This window comes from Crotalus tigris, unplaced genomic scaffold (assembly GCF_016545835.1).
Source record: "Crotalus tigris isolate CLP2741 ecotype Arizona unplaced genomic scaffold, ASM1654583v1 scf7180000024429.2167931701:2281839, whole genome shotgun sequence".
NCBI classification, from domain to species: Eukaryota; Metazoa; Chordata; class Lepidosauria; order Squamata; family Viperidae; genus Crotalus; species Crotalus tigris.
In genome coordinates this window covers 271,371-288,879 of record NW_024100596.1, presented here as the reverse complement: position 1 = coordinate 288,879, position 17,509 = coordinate 271,371, and the positions used below count along the sequence as shown (strand labels likewise).

Genomic DNA, 17,509 nt, shown 5'->3' with positions numbered 1-17,509 from the left:
ATTTCAATATGACATTGTCACCCTCCCCCTAAGGTTATTTAGAACAAATAGGTGGAAGGGGGCATGTTGGTCCTATATGCAGGTGAAACTGGACACTTTTCAGGATTGTCGTCATGCTGTGTTTTGATGCGCTTAGTATTATAGGAGAAGGATCATTCCTTCAGAAGGGAGAAATACGGTAACTTTGTGAAAAAGTGTTGTACTATTCATATTAGAACAAGTTTGTTAGATTTTATATTTATGACTCTAGTGAGCGGTATTTTTCTAACATTTTCCTCAGTTCTCTAAATTACATAACTGATTCATTTTATAAAGCCAACAAGACTATTAGAAAGCTTTCTATTTGTATTTTCATTTTTGGAACCAAATTTTTGGTTGCCACTCAAATAACACTGTTTGCAACACCGGGCACATTTTAGGATATTGTGGCACAATTACTCAAACTAAAACGTCAATGGAGACACTTCAGAAAACTTACAAGGTTCAATAACCTCTAGTGTGGTTTGTTTCTCCTGTCATCAACCATTATATTTTTTGCAGCTTTTAAATTGTTGCAAAGAAAAATTGCTTTGGATTATAATGGATGGTTAAGAATCTGCCAAGGGTACTCTTGCATGAGGTGGATGAAACCTCAAAATTATTTTGATTTTATATCTCTTAAGTTCTAGGCTTTATAACTTGCACATAATTTGTATGACAAATGCATTGGAGTGATATTAGAATACAAAATTATATGACACATCTAAAGAGGCATTGCCAACTTTTGGTAGGTAATTAAATTCCAGCCACTTTTAAAATTTACTGAATATACTTGAGATTTCTATGGGCTTTGTCTGATATAAGGCTATGCTTTGGGATTTATTTGGAGAACAGACCAAAAAAGAAATGTACACAGATTTACTTTTTCCTTTAAATTTTATAATTAGAAATGGAAACTAGCTGCCAGAACAGAATCCGGTGTATCCATCAGGTTCATTTTATAAGAGGATTATTAGCTTAGTGCAGCTACCACTTAAATTCATAGCTGCAGGTAACCAGGAATGGCAAATAAGTGAATGCATTGGATAGAATGGGGATTAATTCTAGGAGAGGACATTTTTATAATTTATTATAAAACCGCTTGTTTTAAAAAAGATAGATAATTTGTATAGTTTCAGGTACTCTTATTTATAGTTGCAACAATCATGTAAAGTAAGTTAGATGTAGTTTAAGACTATGAACTATGAGAACATTTCGGAAACTTTATCCTACTGCTTTTATTTGCTTTGCAACTCTTGATAATCCACTCCACCAAGCCTGGAAAGCCCAGATCCTCTCCTAGTGCTTGACTTTTGTTCAGTGATAATGATCCACTTAGTTGCTTAATGAACACAAAGGGGAGAACTGGGATTGCAGTCATTGAGCAAAGCAGTCTCGTATGTCTCCCTTAACTGCTTTTCTTAATGATGGAAGTTCCAGGCCCAATTGTGGTCGGAGGGGAGGATTATCTATATGCAAGTAGAAGAGCATCAATTAATCTCATTAAGATCTCTAAAAGTCCACTATAGGTAATCCTCAAAATACTAGCAATTGCTTGGCGTATAATAAAAAGAAAGAACACTAAAAACTAATAATCCCTTTCCATGTCTTTGTGCATTTTTGCTTATATAGTGGCATTATTAAATCCACATACAGCAAAATGTGTGTCCTGACTTTAGGTATCATGACTCTAAATACCCAAGAGGACTTAGTTCATCTAAATAAAATAAGTTTAAACAAATTCTAAAAGCAATAATATTTATATGGAATTTAAAAATTAAATGATGTCATATAATTTTTTCAAGAGACTTCTTAGGTCAGACTTGAGTTCTTGAATGGCTTCTAAACATTGAAGAACAGAGCTACTAAGGCATTGATCAATCACAAATCATTTTTCTATGGAGCAGAACATTGAGCAAACATTTCAAATGCAATTTCCTTAATTGAGATGTTTTGAAAAGGCTATCAGCAGTTCAGAAATACTTCCTTCTTGAATTGGGTTGCTCTAATAATAATAGACTTGCAATTATCCGTATCATTTTACACAGTGGATCACCTGAGACAGTTCAATACATTAGTGTCTGAATATCCCTTTTTCTGTTCTACTCTCCTATTATAACCACTGTTTCTTATATCTTCCTAATATAGTTCAATGTCATGTGCATCTGTTTAGTTTGATTAATTGTTCTCCAAAATACTTAATAATAATTACACAACCATCAGAATATCTTATTTTTTAAACACACATTGTTTCCTTTTGAGGTAAGGAACAATACGCAAAATACAAAATAATAAACTACCCTTCTGTGTATCTCTCAGTCTAATTAATTAGATAAGGAAAACCTAATATAGGTTTAGAAACTTAATATAGTTTGCATCAAAAATATTCACTGTCTCTTGATACCTTTCCATCCTTACATTCAACATATACATGTACACATTGTCTTTATATCACTTCAACTCCATTCTGATATGATTTAGCTTCCCTTTATCTCTCAACTTTTTCACTTCTATATAACTAAGCGAGCAGAAACACAATCTTAACCATTTTTTCCACAAGCATGTTTTTTTTTTAAATCCTTCCTGGTGTAACTCCAAGACAGTTAGCATAGGTGGAGTTTGCTTATAATAATGCACAATATACCTCCAGCCAAATGCCATTCAACGCTAACTAGGGCTTCCACCTCTTGTTTTTTCCCCACTGAAACCAATTTCTTCTGTCCCAAACTCAGATCAGCTCTTGCAATAACTACAAGATATTCATCAAGTTCTTCAATTTCAGAAGATTTTATAAACACTTTGCTGACTATTGTCACCAGGCAGGTCCTCCGATAGTTGTGCAAACGTAGAATGGGTGTCATGTAAGTATCTTGCTACCTGTAACCCAGTAAAGAAATTGGATCACTGCTGCCTAGGACCATTCCCAATGGAAGCTATTATCAACCTAATGATTTCCAGCTCAAACTACTTCCATTTTCATCCTGTCTTTCATCATTCCTTGCTGGATCCTGCTGCCTCCCAGTCTTCATTATTCCTCCACACTAATCCTACCACCTATTGTGCTTGAAGGGGAATGTGAATAATAGGTAACCCACATTCTGTACACTTGGCTCCATCAGAGCTGTCTCTAGCATCTGGTGGGTTGGAAAGGTTATGGATCAGAGGAGCATTCCTGGGAAGATGTCAGTGATGTTCTTCCTCCCTGCCTCACATGCCTGTTTCATTGATGGTATCCAAAGACGTCTAGGGCTTAGTCTACGGGGAGGGGAGGATAAGGTCAGGGTCAGCTTAGATTTGGAAAATGAAGAGGCTTATGAGTCTGAAGTGATTCAACTGGAAGAGTTGCAAGCAGAAAAGGCAGTGTTGCATAGCAACCAAGAGAGGCAATTATCACTGGCCTCAGAAGAGGTAGAGCCAACATCTTCCCCTCCCCCCCATGCAAAGGCCTGCTGGGAGGAAAGGAGGGCTGAACAAAGTACCCAGTCCTGCCTTCTCAAAGGAACAAATCCAGGTCATGCCAGCACTATAGAAGGGGAACCATATACCTCATAGATTTGTTGGTGACAACTCTCCGTTTATCTCATCATGTTCCTCAACTCCTTAGCTGCCCTCAATTCAAACTGTTTGCCATTAGAGTTCTGTTTGAAAACCTATTTAATAAAAATATAAGACTTTCCTGAATCTAATTTCTTTGAGTCAGGTCAGGATAACTTCCTCTAAAGACCACCTGAAAGCTATAGTTGGTGCAGAATCTATCAGTGTGGGTAGTTATGGGCACACCTTTGCTTACCCATGTAACGTCAGCTACAGTGGCTCTCTAATAACTTCCAGGTGTAATTTAAGGTGCTGGTTATACTTAAAAAATCCTATTGGGCAAAGGATTGGGTTATTTTTTGTGATTACCTCTTCCTAAAGACATCTGCGTGTCCCTTTCATTTTAATAGAGTGGGCATGCTTTGGGTCTCTTCAGTAAAACAGTGCCACATGTTAAGAGCCAAATCTTTTTCCCATTTTTCAGTTGGCTCTGTTTAGAAATGGCTTAAAAATATGACTACCCAGAGTGTTGGGGCCTGAGTAAGTTCCCATCAGGAAATTTATTTATTAAACTTACTTGCCACCCATCTCGTAACAAAATGACTCTGAAATAGTATGAATATGAATCAGCTTGCCTGTCATTAATTTTATTGTTTATTGTTTGGGTGAGTTGTAAGCCACTTTGAGTCATATTGTTCAAGTTGAACCAACAGCCATATACATTCTGTAAATAAATAAATATTGAGTTCTTATCCATTTTACATGGTCTAAAGATATTTGCTAGGATAAATAACAAACATATTCATCTGAACTCCTAGGTAACTAGAATGTTAGTTGTAGATAATATGTTGTCTTCTACTGGTTTAATATAGTTTAGTTACAACATTCTTTCTACATTTATGTTTTTAACGTTGCTCAAACTTACATGAAATCTAAACCCTGTATATATATTGTGTTTCCCTGAAAATAAAACCCAGTCTTATTTTTTTTCCTCCAAAAGAGGCATTAGGTGTTATTTTGGGGGGGTGTCTTACCTCACGGTGGCGGCACTCACAGACCCACCCAGCTGGCCCACTTCTTCTGTGGCTGAAGGAAATACCTCTGCAGCTGAGAATGGAACTCCGGCTTGCATTTCACCATCAGAGGCCTTTCTGGAAGGCCTTTGACAGCGAAATGCAGGCTGAAGGATACTGCAGAAGATGTGGGCTGGTGAGGAGAGGCAGGCTGCAATGGAAAGTGGGTGTTGGGACGTGTGGGGCAGCTCCACCCTCCCTACTAGCTTGATTTTTAGGGTGCACCTCGCCCCAAATCTAGGGCTTATATTAGGCCCACCCACAAAAATCAAGCTAGGGCTTATTTTGGGGGTAGCTCTTACTTTTGGGGAAACACGGTATATAGTTTGGTTTATTGCAGCTTGAGACATTTAATGGTGACTGGTTGTGAACAGATGTTTCAACAAGCAGAGAAATACTCCTTTTAACCTTATTACAAAGAATTAAAAGGTTTTAGACAATTTGTGAGCAAATAAACATAAGTGCATGTCAAGGTTTATTTGTCATTGTTTCTCTTTAATTATGTTTGCCAAAGTGAGTGTCATTCAGTGCTGCTTAGTCACAACAAGGAGATTGCTTTTTAAATTTCTTTTGTTGATCTCTAGGTTAATAGTATTTTGCAGAGTAAATAGACTTAGTTAAGACAATTTAAATGCAATCTATTAAATGTGAAAATATTAAACTCTTGTTCAGAAATAAATGGAGTTTAGCACCACATTGTTATAGATTGCAAAAGTTTAAAGACTTCAAGTTGAGGGGTCCTTGGTGCTTTCTGAGCTTGTTCGTTTTTTTGCAGACACATCAGTGCTTCGAATTGGAACTCATACTTGGGGTCACTAATAAGTAAAATAATGGTTTAAATATAAATGTCCTTACCCTGTGCTCCCTCCCTGTAATATTTAATGGTTTCAGTCTTCTGGAAGTATAGTAAAACAGAGATTTCCGGAACTTAGTGTAAAAGACCTTAGAAACAATTAACAGAATTTCATTTTGGTCTTAGACAATGGATGGACAAAATCTGTTTTAAAATACAAAATAAAATTACCATTGTTAATAAAGCAGTTTAAATGACATAATTTTATTTCAGTATTGTGTAATTATATTAATGAAAATGATGTAATTAATAAGTTTTTTAAAGCTCTACACCAAGCAAAGCTGAATAGTGTTTATGAACTAATCATATATTACATTCAAATTATTTAAAACTGGGAGTGTAATTTATAATTGCTCAAGGAGAGTATAATTATTCCCCTTCCCCCTTGCAGTCTGGTAACTCATATGGTACAGGTAATTGATTTTTTACTCTTGGAAGACCTGAAGAGCCAGATTGGAGACAGATCATCTTGGAATAAGTCTAGCTATGTGCTCACTAAGAGCATGTAATCAATCAATTCCACATGTTTCTTTGAAGGGCGGAATATTAGCATTCATTCAGAGTTGAGTCCTTGTAAGCCAATAATTCAAACTGTGGTGAATGTTTATGGCTAAGTTATAAATTGCTGGAAAAATAACGCCTTTTTATAAGTAGCTGTGACAGAATTTTTAACTACTGATCCGTGAACACAACATCACTGCATTCCAGATTATTGTAGCTGTAGCAGTGGGACTCTAGGTCATAAGAAGAATCAATCATTTCAGTTATTTAGTCTTTCAACCTCACTTTTGAATTAAACTTTCACTTATTTGTATGGCTTTTTTTTAAATTTAATTTTGTCTATCAATACATCCACTAAATTACCTAATTAACAAATGGATCCTCTAACTAGGTGGTTCTCAACCTTTTTAATGCCGCGACCCCCAACCGGTCGTAAGTCGAGGACTACTCAACTGGTCGTAAGTCGAGGACTACTTAACTGGTGCAGCACCGTTTGCAGACTGGGACTTTTGGCGGGCTCAGCAGGGCAGAGACAGCCTGGACAATTCCTATTGGCTTTTGAAGGCCAATAGAATTAGACTCTGTTCAAGAGAGTCTATTCTATTGGCTTTCAAAAGCCAATAGGATAAAAAGGTGTAGCACAGCTAAGGAAAAGGGAAAAAAAATGGCGGACTGTGTTGTTTGGTGACCCCCATGAAATGGTCGTTCGACCCCAAATGGGGTCCCGACCCACAGGTTGAGAACCACTGCTCTAACTGCTATGAATATAAATAACCTGTTATGTATGTGTATGTTTTGTTTTTACAGTGGAAAGATGTGGATTTAAGATAATGTGTTTATCTTTTAACTGTGTACAAGTAGAGCAATATTTGAAGGGTTTTTTAAAAACAAAGTAAACATCCAATTACCGTTGAAGCAAAGATTTAAATATTTCATGTCAGGGGACACTTTTGCTGTCAAAAGTGTCATTTCTGTTCCCCCCCCCTTTTTATTCCTAGCCTTTTTAAAATCCACTTTCCATCCACATTTCTAATATTCCCAGAATGACCCCTTTCCCTAGTCACTATACCACCAAGTATAATGTTTATATGCTTCTGTAACATGAGTAATAAGGGGAATCTAGCAATATAAGCAAATGTATATTTTCTGTGCATCACACTATAGTATAATGGTTAATGTATTGGACTTTGATCAAGGAGACCCAGGTTCAAACCTACATTTAGCCATGGAAAATTACTGGGTAACTTTGGGCCAGTCACTTTCAGACTAATCCATCTCACAAGATTGTTGTGGAGATAAAATGAAGTGCAATCCCCATGGAAGCCCTCCTGAACTTTTGAAAAACAGGATGTAGACTATCAAGTAAATACAATACCTGTTATAATGGTAACTTATTGTAAATTCCAACTTGACATACTTTCTGGCTTTTCTTTCCTCAACTAAGTTATTTAGAGTGCAAATTTATCTTTGTACTGTGTTCCAAAGTAAGTACAAATGAGTTCATTGGTTCTTACTTCCAGGAAGTGAAATATTGCCTTAGTATCTGGAAATCTTTATACTGAATACATATACAGTGATTATTAGAAAGCACAAAAACATGTTTTTTTATGTTCAACATTATTCTAAAAGCATAATTTTAGTAATCCCTGCAAGTTCATCAAAGTTTTCTGTGAATATATATTGGATTTGGTGGAACCTGGATCCTGAGGCAAAGTAAGCTAAATTGGAAAATTTTAATTCTGCTCAAAAGTGGAGTAAAAAAGTCTGAATTCATTCAGTGACTTAATAAAGTTTCATTCTGATTTGTTTTCAAGAAGACCTTTAAAAAGTGCTAAAGGTGAAAAAAGTGGGAGGTACATTTCTTCATGCACTTAACATTAAAGTAGGGAAAATGGAGGGGGGAATCATAATCAGGATGCTCCCTCTGCTTGAGAAGATTTTTACACTTCTCAAACTTTTAAACATTTAAATTTGAGATTTTTAAACAGTCTTACAGGTCCTTTGTACATTGCAGATGACAATGACAAATCATTTTGTTTTCTAGAAGTGTTATATGAATTATTCATTTAAAATGTATGTGAAATTACCATTTTAAGAATAAGACACTGCAGAATAAATATCTGTGGACACAGGCAAGGACAAGACTTTCTTGGTTTCAGTCATTCATTTTAAATAATTGATACCTATGTTAAAACACTTTTTAGAGGAAAGATAGAATTTAAATAAATAGGGCCTAGGAATATACTAATAAATGTAGAAGATTGGGCTTTGATTTAGATATACTCATTTTTATCTACAAAGAATTTTGTATTTAAAATGAAAACAATACTCAATTTGTTGAATTCCAATCAGATCTACAATAAATAAAAATTGATATTTAATGAGTTGTGGACTAATGTTATTGTGGATTTTTTATGAGATAGTTTTTTGGGGGATGTTATAAATTATATATATAGTCCTTAGCAACTACTAGCAAAACAGTTGATATTTCAGCTGAATATAGGTAGCTTTAACATTGTATGTGGCTTTGTGGACTATTATGCTTGTATCAACCATCTTAAAGGAGAACATGGAAGAAAAGTATTAACTGTTTATTTCTCCTTGATATAGAAATTCTCTAAAATATGCTTCCAGATTTCCTCGTAAGCAATGAATGTTAGTAATCAGACATGACTTCTTTGAGATGTGTACTATATGGATGGATGTTTAGCATGAGATTTATGGAAACAGAAACCGGTTTGCAGTTACCACCAATTAACATTTCACTTCCGATTTGCAGGAATTGGGTAGCCTTGGTGCATTAGGTACAACTTCTGCGCTATGGGAAAAAGAAACAAGAGGACAGCAGATAGTTCGTCCTCTGAAGAGGAGGAGGAATATGTTGTGGAGAAGGTTCTAGACAGGCGTGTTGTGAAGGGTCAAGTGGAGTATCTTCTCAAGTGGAAAGGATTCTCTGAGTAAGTCCAACTTTCCTTCTGACGTGGGCTTTGATCTTTCTTGGTGGCAGAGCTCCAGGCAGTATTTCAAATTAAAAATCCATTGCCGTTTTTCAAGCTTTCCCTTAAAGGAGGAAGGTAAACCCTACAGGTGGGAGCTTGCTTTGCTCACTCCAAATAAGAGTGGCGTGCATCCATTTAAACAAGTGGGTCATGAGGCAAAGCCTGGGACATTAAAATGTGTTTTGGAAATACTGGCATCTGCGTTCCCTCTCTCACTTCACAGAGTTGGTAGTTCCACTTGAGTTATTCACCAGCACAGTTGCTTAAAAGGCTGCATGGAGAAAAAAAAGTTAATTCCCTCCACTCCACACTATAATATATTAATTCTGCAATAATTAATTCTGTGATCTTAGCTTCCCCATTGTGGACTGGACCTTTGCCCCACTTGGCTAATAAAAACAGTCAAAAGGGGGACTTAGAAGTAGGATCCAGGCTGTAATCAATAACTCTTTTGAGAGAAGGGGAAATCCTAGAAGCCCATAAAGAAGAACTTCCTTAAGAGACAAGTTTAGATAACAGCAAGATTAGAAAAACATCATCTTCCTTTTTTGATTAAGTGGTGGTGCTGCAATTGCAGAAGGCTTTGGAGGGTAGATTATCTTAACCCTTGGTAGTTTGGGTTTAGACCTGGGCATGGGATGGAAGCATGTTGGTCACTCTTACGGCTGTCCTACAGTGAGGCTTGGATGTGACCATCCTTGTTCTTCTGAATCTCTTAGTAGCCTTTGATACCGTCGATCACGGTCCTTCTGGATTGCCTGCAAGGGGTGAGAGTTGGAGGCATGATGTTGTAATGGTTCCACTCCCACCCGAGGTGTCCAGATGTTGACTGTGGAGGGAAAGAGGTCAGACTCCTAGGCAATTCTGTATGGGGTCCCTAGTTGAGTCCTTTCCCCTATTCAACATCTATATGAAACCACTGGGAGAGATTATCTGTTGGTTTGGAGCAAAGGATCATCTATAAGTGATTGTACTTTTCTACGTAGGCCTACTAGGAGAAAGATCGAAGTCATGACCTGATGTCTGGAGGCAGTCACAGTCTGGAGAAAAACAAGCTCCAATAGAACCCAAACAAGACAGAGTAGTTACTGTTTCAGAGAATGTCTGATTCCAGGATTGCACCATCTTTGTGCTAAGTGCAACTTTGGGCAAGCACACGATTGCAATCAGTTTGTGTTTGTGAATGGCTACTGGTCAAAAGACCAGGCGGAGACCATGGCCAGAAGGGCTTTTGCACAGCTTCAATTTGTTCATCAGTGCAGCTTCCTTGGAACATAGTGTACTGAAGATGATTTCAGGCCCTTCTCATCTCCAAATAAGATTACTATGACCTGCTGTACTCGGGGCTGCCCTTGAGGACTGTGTGGAAGCTTCACAAAACTGCCTCTGTGGCAGGAGCTGCACTGGTTACCAGTAAGTTTCAAAGTGCAATTCAAAACTGATAATTACCTACAAAGCCTTATAATGGCTCAAAATTGGGCATCTTAGGTAGTACCTTTTCCCAACTGTTTCTGTCCTCCTACCCAAACAATAAAGGAGTGCTTGCTAAGAGTTCCCAACCTATCAGGGAGAGGGCCTAGTGATGGGTGTTCTCTGTAGCACCTCCCTCCTTTAGCATACCTTGCCCCTTTCAGAAGCAGGCAGAGGCATGGCTCTTTTGACAGGCCTTAGGGATTAAGTTTTACCATGGCATCATATTCAATAAATTTAACATTGTTTTAAACATCAAATTAAATTGAGATTTAATTGAATTGCCATTTTAATTAATTATATCTCTATTGCACCATGTGGGAATTTTGTAAGCTCCTGGAACGCTATAAATAAATAATTCAGGCACAGAATTTTGGTATTGGGTGTTAAACGGCATCCTAGATATTTCCATTTTTACTTTTTTAAAGGACATTTCTAGCTATAGCGATTAAAATAAGTTGAAAACTGCAAGATAATGCCTGACAATCTGTGAAGCCAAGATGGGCCAAGCAATTTCCAGGATTATGTAATGGGACTTAAAAGAATAGATAACTTCCCAGTTGAATGTGTCAGAGCAAGATAGGCAGAATAATGGTGGTATTTTAAGCACCCGGGATGAACATTCTCACTTACTCCAAAATAAATGCTCTCAAAAGATTTTTGTGATTGTATGTATTCATATGTATTTGTATTCTAGTTTATTGACCTAGGTTCTGCCAGGTAGTTTTACAGTTCCAAAAGATCAAACTAGGATCATAATCTACAAGATTCAGATTTGAGGATGAGATATTTAAATGGATGCACACTACTTATTATAGGAAGGCAAATCCATCAAGCCAATATTGAGATATTGATCTATTGTGCAGCAACTGAAGCAGCAGGTCCCTCTGATATCACAGCAAAAAAGGAGAAACTACCTATATTTGGTTGGGGGGGGGGAGAGATTGCAATGTTTCAATTAATCAGACATACTGAGGTCTTACTCTGTTACCAAGGTAAAATAGCTGTTGCTTATTAATCCTCCCAGACTTGCTGAGAGTTGGGTGGCAAATACGTTTAATTGTTTTTATTATTCTGAAGATGCTTTTATTTATATATATATAAATATATATATATAGGTCTTTGGTTATTCGGGTTTTCTCCTGCGTAAAATTGGAAGTGTCTTGGCAATGTTTCGACGAAGTCCCATTCGTCATCTTCAGGCTGGTGTTTTCAGCTTCGTGCTTCGAGGTGTTTTCAGCTTCATTGCTCCTCGAAGCACAAAGCTGAAAACACCAGCCTGAAGATGACGAATGGGACTTCGTCGAAACGTTGCCAAGACACTTCCAATTTTACGCAGGAGAAAACCCGAATAACCAAAGACCTACATACAAACACCTGCGAAAACCTCAGAAAACACACACACACACACACACACACACACACACACACACACACACATATATGGTATTTTTCTGTGATCTTTATTTAGCATATGTGATCTATATATTGGACACAAATTAGCCTACTTAACCTGTGAGATTTTTTTTTTTCCTTTACTCCATCATGTCTTTTTCCTTTGAGTGGATTTCTTTAATTTCTTCTAGCCTGGATAAGATGTTTCTTTGAGCCTCAAACATTAGTTTGCTGCCACAAGGTTTTAATTGGCTTTAATAAAGGATTATTATAATTTATTTATTAGTATTTATTTAACATCTTAATTACTATCTTGAGAAACCTGATGTGTAAGATAAGGCTGTCTCCTGACAAATACTTTGCATTTTAAATGTCATGCTGGTCTGGTATACAGGAAATCCACCTAATATTTGGGGAAACTCCCTTTGCCTGGATATGTTCCATTTGTGAAACTCATTCTTAGAATATGCATTTTTATAATAAGATGTTTTTTATATCAAGGTATCAAAATTGATTTGTAAATAACAGCCTTATGCAGGAATGAGATGGTAGAGAAATAAAACAAATTTCTTAAGCGCCTTAATACACATTTTTGAAGCAAAGACAAACTCTACAATTAGAATTCATCCTTTTATATATATGTACATAATTTTTTATTAGAAGTTTAAAAGAACATACAAATTAACTTTTAAAATATTCTGAATTAGTGTACAGGTTGTCTTTGACTTGCAACCATTTAATTAGCAACCATTCAAAGTTAACAACAGCATTGCAAAAAGTGACTTACAACCAATTCTCACACTTACGACTGTTAAACAGCATCCCAATAGTTATATGATCAAAATCCAGGTGCTTGGTAACCAGCATGTATTTAGGATGGTTGCGGTGCCTTGGGACCATGTGATTAGCATCTGCAACCTTCCCAGCTGGCTTTCAACAAGCAAAGTCAATGGGGGAAGCTGGATTAGCTTAATGACCAAGATTCACTTAACTATAATAATTTGCTTAACACCATGTAAAAATGGTTGTAAAATCAGGTGCGGCTCATTTTATTTAGCAATGGAAATTCTGGTCCAACTGTAGTTTTGAGGATTACCTGTATTATTTGTATCCATTTTTTTAAAGCTTTTTTACACGTCCACCGGGCATGATAAAATATTCCTTCATGTTCACATTTCCAACAAAGATTTGAAATTGAGAAACAGTTTCTCCAGTGACAAATATCAATGATACATCATTTTATAAAAAGTCCCTTTAAGATTAGAACATAATGTGAATTTTAACCCTTTCAACCACTTATTTTCCTATTGGTCTATCTATATATTATAGTTAACATTTTAGCCTATTTTATTATTATGATTTCTTGTTCTGTCTCGTATTCCATGTGTTTGGAATTCTCAATTCGATAGTATGAGTTTTATACCAAATCTGGTTTTCAGTAAACATGAGAAATAATTGTATGGTTTTGTCATGAACTCCTGGAAAAAACGGAATTGTTCTTTCATACATTGATTATGAATTATGACTTCTCTCACTTCTCAGTTGATGTTTGTGATCACTGAGTGGGAATGTCTTCAATTTTTCTTCTGTTTGTTATTCTCCTTTCCCCCCGCTGTTGCCCATCTCTTATTGTGTCAGGGAGCATAATACCTGGGAACCTGACAAGAACCTTGATTGCCCTGAACTAATTGCTGAGTTTATGAAAAAATACAAAAAAATGAAGGAAGGTGAAAACAAGCCTCGGGAGAAATCAGAGGGCACCAAGCGGAAGTCTAGCCTTGCCAACAACAATGAAGAGATCAAAGCCAAAAAGAAGAGAGAGGTGAGTATCCTGCTTGAAGGTCTTTCCTCATTTTATGACAATTTCTGTTTGGCATTCTTGTGTAGGCAGCGCTTTCTGTGTTTTAAAATTTGGACAGAAAACTTCAATTTGGATTTTCAAATAATATCAGGAGTGAGAAAATACCGTTTCAAAATAAAGCCCCTACTTCATTTCTGTTAATTTTTATATGCCTCTTGTGGAAAACTATCTTGTAAAATAGGATGAACTAATTGCCACCACTATATTCTAAAGTAATTATATTCTAAACACTATATTTTAAACTAATTGCTGCCACTATTTACTTTACCATTGTAAAGAAAAGAAACACTAAAGTAATTACAACCTTTAAAATATAATAAAGATTAACAATCAAACAGGGCACTATGTAGAGTAGATTAAGATCTGAAGAAATGCAATTTATCAGTTGAAAGGCTGGCTGAAGTAAGATTCCTAATTGTGACAATAAACAAAGAATGCATGAGGCTAAAGACTTCTGCCTAGATAAGTTCTTTCCTTTTATTATTTTTAGTTTGTTTCAACTTCTTGCAACTTTTGTCTCTTTAGATCAGGTATGTCAAACTGCCGGCCAGCTGGCCAGATGCGTCATGCCAAAACCGCACCTACCCCATTGCCAGCAATGGGAAAAAAGTCCCATCGCGCGACATCACGTGACGTTGCGGGTTTGACATGCCTGCTTTAGAAAGATGAGCTTTGAAAATCTGTAATTTAGGAATCTCTTGAAAAAAGTGTGTAGCCAAATGGTGCTGAAATTATAGGACAGTGGTGGCGAACCTTTTAGAGACCGAGTGCCCAAACTGCAACCCAAAACCCACTTATATATCGCCAGGTGCTAGGTGGGTGTGTCTACGGTGGGCATGGCAGATTGGGTAGGCATGGCCTGGGTGGGCATGGCCAGCTCGATGTTGCTCCTGGGGAGGGATGCCTGTGGGGGCCAGGCAGGGTTGGGGGAGATCCAGAGGGTCTCTGGCGGGTGGGGTAGTGGGCAGGAGGGCGTTTTGCTCAGCTGATGGCTTGGGGGGAAAGGGGGCAGCTATACTCCCAAATGCTGCCGTCTCCCCCCCTCCAGGCTGGGGCTGGTCAAATTCCCCCCGTGGGCAGCGCTGTGCCTGTCCCCGGCCAGCCCTCCTCCTCCATCCTCCTGCTGCGGGCAAACCACGGCTTACTGAGCCGGCCGGCGTCTCTCCCCACACGGGTCCTCAGGCGGAGAAGCCGGGCAGTCACGGCTCTTGCTCCCCTCCGGCCTCCATCTGCCCAAGGCCTGAGCTCAACGCGCCTGGCTGGCTGGCGACAGGCTGGAGAGTGCGGGACGGTGGCAGCTGCCCCGGGACGAGGAGTGGGTGCTCCCGATGTCTGCAGGAGAAGCGGCATGGAGGCTCTGCGCCCAGTCCAGCCCAACCCCTGCATGGCATGGAAAGCGAGGCAGCAGCCCCACATGTGTCCAACCCAACCCTTGCAGAGCGTTCTTCTGCACTCCCCCCGCCGCACGGATCGTGCTGCCGACGCCACTTGGAAAAGGCCTCTGCTGCCCGGAACGGGCTGCTGGAATGCCGCAAAAAGGCCTCTGCCACCCAGAACGGACCGCTGGGACACTGCAAAAAGGCCTCTGCTGCCAAGAACAGCTGTGTGGGTGTGTGAAAAGGCCACTGCTGCCCAGAACAGGCCGCTGGGTGCTGCAAAAAGGCCTCTGCCACCCAGAACGGCTGTGGGGCGGTGCGAAAAGACCTGCTGCCCAGAACGGGCCGCTGGGGTGCTGCAAAAAGGCCTCTGCTGCCCAGAACGGCTGGAGGGGGGGTGCGAAATAACTCTGCAGGCGTAGATCTGGGCAGCAGAGGCCTTCTCCAGGCCTCCGGAGCATGTATCCAGCCGCTGGAGTGTCGCAAAATCGCTCTGGAGGCTTACCTGGAGTCATGCTGGCAGCTGCCTCCACCATCCAGCCCTGATCTGCCCAGCTTTTGCAGTTGCTCCCTGGCTTTTAGTGCAGAGAGAAACAGAGCAAGAGCGCAGGCGCACGTGGAGGGGAGCAGCTTGGTCCCGCCTCCCTCTGGGGCGATGGCGCGTGTGCCCACAGGGACACCTCTGCGTGCCGCCTGTGGCACGCATGCCATAGGTTTGCCACCACTGTTATATTCAGAGCAGATGAGATTCATCAGGAATCTGTCTTGGGGTTCTGATGCTACATGAATTTAGTGCAGTGGAGATTTCTCTAAGATTTGCTTTATCTTAGGAAGTGTGCCTTCTCTGTCATGGTACTTTTCCGTCATGGTAATAGCATGCTTCCAGAGGTTTGGGCTGCCTGACCCTGCAATATTCTTTAAATATATGGCTTTTTTCACAAGCTATGGGACAGATTGATGGTGTGCCCATGCGATGCTTACTGTTGGTTTTGGTTGTGGTGTTTCCACCTATTGTATGTTTTCTCATGTTGTTTTTAAGCGTTGTACTGGATTTAATTGTACAATATGATGCATGTAAACTTTCAGTTGAGTAGGCCTTACAAATTGTAGTTATAACCTAAATATACATTATGTTAATACATTCATTCATTCAAGTTATATGGTCACCCACTTGCCAGATTATCAAATCACATCTTTACTGGGCACTGTGAAAATTGTATAAACGAGGATCTTATGAGTGGCATTTTATATCTTGCCATTCCCCCTTTGGAAGAGAAAAATCATCTGTAATTCTATGTTTGTTACTTTTTTTATAGTCCTACTTGCGAAAAAAAATGCCCTGCCCTTTACTGCTATGCTTGTATAAAATTATGATTAAGTCACTAGAGATTCAAATGTGCACTCTACTGTTATCCCTTGATGAAATCTTGAGGGTAATAAGGTCACACATTTCATATCTTGCAGATTATTATTAGTGTATTTGGATTGCAGTTTTATAAACCACTATGATTTTCCTTAAAATGTGGGAAGTAAATCTGTCCATTGTGAAATGAGTGATTTGTTTCCTGCCAGAGTTACTTCAGTTCTCTAACATTTTAGGTTGCCATGGTTCCTTGTTCAAGATGGTGCCTCTGTTTTTTAGAGCAAGTTGATTAGAATAATGCATAGCAGGGATTCTTAGAGGTCTAATTTCCTGTTAAGTGCAGAAATCCAAATGAAAACAAATGCCTTTTTAGCTTCTGCTTCAAAACATCCAGTGAATGGGAGGCCATAACATCTGGATAGTTGCTTCCATTATCATTTTTGCCTTTAGAATGTTTTTCCTAACATTTAGTTGAACATTCCATTCAATGACTTTAACTTAAATTTAGTGTCCTAAGAAGACTTTTGCATGATATTACCGAGTCATGTAGGTGAGATGGGCAGTGCAAAAATGTGATTAATAAATAAATATTCCATGTTTTTGAAGTATGCTTTCTTTATTCTCACTCAGTCTTCTCAAGGCTAAATGTTCCTAATTTCTTCATGGTATTTAATCATTGTTATTGACCAACAGAAATTAATATCCTAAATATACATTCAACCCATAAATTAGCCTTCTGAGGAGGCTGTACAACAGCAGAGAGCTACTGGGAATCATAGATTGGCAATGAAGTTATTGCTGATCAGATGTGTTTTTGAGCACTGTGTTCTTTGTATACCTTCTTCCTACGGCCAATATGTGCACTATTTGATATATGGTATTTCTGAAAAAAAAAATGTGCATAGATAGTTGAGCTCACTTTGCTCTGATAATGTCTATTACAAGGCATTTTTTGCTCCTTTTCTTGTAAGTCAGAAATTTAATTAACTGCTATTCTTATGTAGGCATCTTCTCTAGTACTTAGGTGTGATAAAGAAACTTGAACCTGAGGCTAGTCAGCAAAACA

General features: G+C 38.6%; 1 protein-coding gene across 5 annotated transcripts in view; it reads left to right on the top strand.

Annotated features, from left to right (window-relative positions):
• CBX5 (chromobox 5) overlaps positions 1–17,509 on the top strand; it is a 44,290-nt gene that overhangs the window by 9,228 nt on the left and 17,553 nt on the right. For all 5 annotated transcript variants that reach the window (XR_005555111.1, XR_005555113.1, XR_005555112.1 and 2 more), the window contains exons 2-3: positions 8,759–8,936; positions 13,482–13,665. Coding sequence is in view for 1 of the 5 variants with exons in the window: in XM_039330544.1 (XP_039186478.1) it covers positions 8,800–8,936; positions 13,482–13,665 (321 nt within the window). In the remaining 4 variants the exon portion in view is untranslated. The remainder of the gene's footprint in view (positions 1–8,758; positions 8,937–13,481; positions 13,666–17,509) is intronic.